The 1,192-nt window shown below is 59.1% G+C and overlaps 1 protein-coding gene across 1 annotated transcript in view; it reads right to left on the reverse strand.

Annotated features, from left to right (window-relative positions):
• CCR10 (C-C motif chemokine receptor 10) overlaps positions 1-1,192 on the reverse strand; it is a 4,450-nt gene that overhangs the window by 896 nt on the left and 2,362 nt on the right. Inside the window, exon 3 of the mRNA XM_021717647.1 lies at positions 197-299. Coding sequence (XP_021573322.1) covers positions 197-299 — 103 coding nt within the window. The remainder of the gene's footprint in view (positions 1-196; positions 300-1,192) is intronic.

Here is a 1,192-nt window from a genome sequence, read left to right on the forward strand (position 1 = left end):
AGGGCGGGGCCTTCGGGCCAGCGCCTCCCTGGAGACCACCTCGCCACGCCCCGCCCTCCTCGCCCCTCGACTCCAGGCTGAAGCGGTGGGGACAGCTTTGCTGACCGGATATCAAGCCGCGAGAATTGTCGCTCGTGAACGCCATCCTGCCCGTTGGGATCGTGTAAAACAAAGACCAGGACTCCATGGCCCCTACTCTAGAGGCCGTCTCGGCCGTGCCCTCTCCGCGGACGAGAGTGGCCTGCACGGAGAAGTTTCCTCGGAAGCGAGACACCACCACCATAGGCTTTCTTCTGGGTCTGGATCCCAGGCCCTTGCCTGCAGGGAAGTTCTTTACGATGTCCAACCTCTCGCTTTCCTGTCGGCTTAGTGCATTTCCTCGACCCACCCCCAGAGAAGAACAGCAAGTATCTCCCACCACCACGCCCATGAGAACCACTCTGGAAATTTGCAAATTTCAATTCTCTCCTTGGTTTTTCTCCAAGGTGAAAAACCTTAACCCAATTTTTAAAATTTCCATCACAGAACCTTAGAAGTAGTTGTACAGCGGCAGTCTTACCCAAACGCCCACCCCAAATGGGAATTCCCCCGCCCCCATCTCTGCCACGCACCACGCAAAGGTACACAGAGTCCCCGACAGTTTGAACATTCCAGAAGCGGGGAGCTCCGTCCTCGCGAAAGCAGCCATTACTGGAGAGCGCTACGGTTGTTAGAAAGCTCTTCCTTGCCCTATTTCACCCCCGCCCCTCCTGGCCGCTTTCCCACCTCACCTCTGCTGGCAGAGACTTGTCCGAGGTGGAGGGGGTGTCAGTGCCTAGCGATCTGGAGGGCTCGGCAGCCCCCCGCCCCCACCCCGGCCCTCAAAACCTTCCGCCGGGAGGCAAGCGCGGGGGGGCGGGGTGTTAACCCCCCGCTCGGCCCTGCTGCAAATCACTTCCAAGTCGGTGACTCAAAAATAGTAGCAGTTGTTGGGTTGCAGCTCATCTCCATGTTATCAATTTAATGTGTCAATGCACAGAGGCAATCCCTTTGGGTCCCGCCTCTTTCTCGGTGTCCCTCCCACTCCCCGTTCCCACACCCCTCCCTGGAATCCTCTCCCCCGCCCGCCCCCAACTCTAGAGTCGCAGCCCTAGTGGTCCCAGGAGAGGCTGTGGGTCTCGGTGGGAGCTGAACAGGAAGAAAGGCGGGGCCG

The sequence above is a fragment of the Carlito syrichta genome, unplaced genomic scaffold (assembly GCF_000164805.1).
Source record: "Carlito syrichta isolate Samal-C Ts95f unplaced genomic scaffold, Tarsius_syrichta-2.0.1 Scaffold309898, whole genome shotgun sequence".
NCBI classification, from domain to species: Eukaryota; Metazoa; Chordata; class Mammalia; order Primates; family Tarsiidae; genus Carlito; species Carlito syrichta.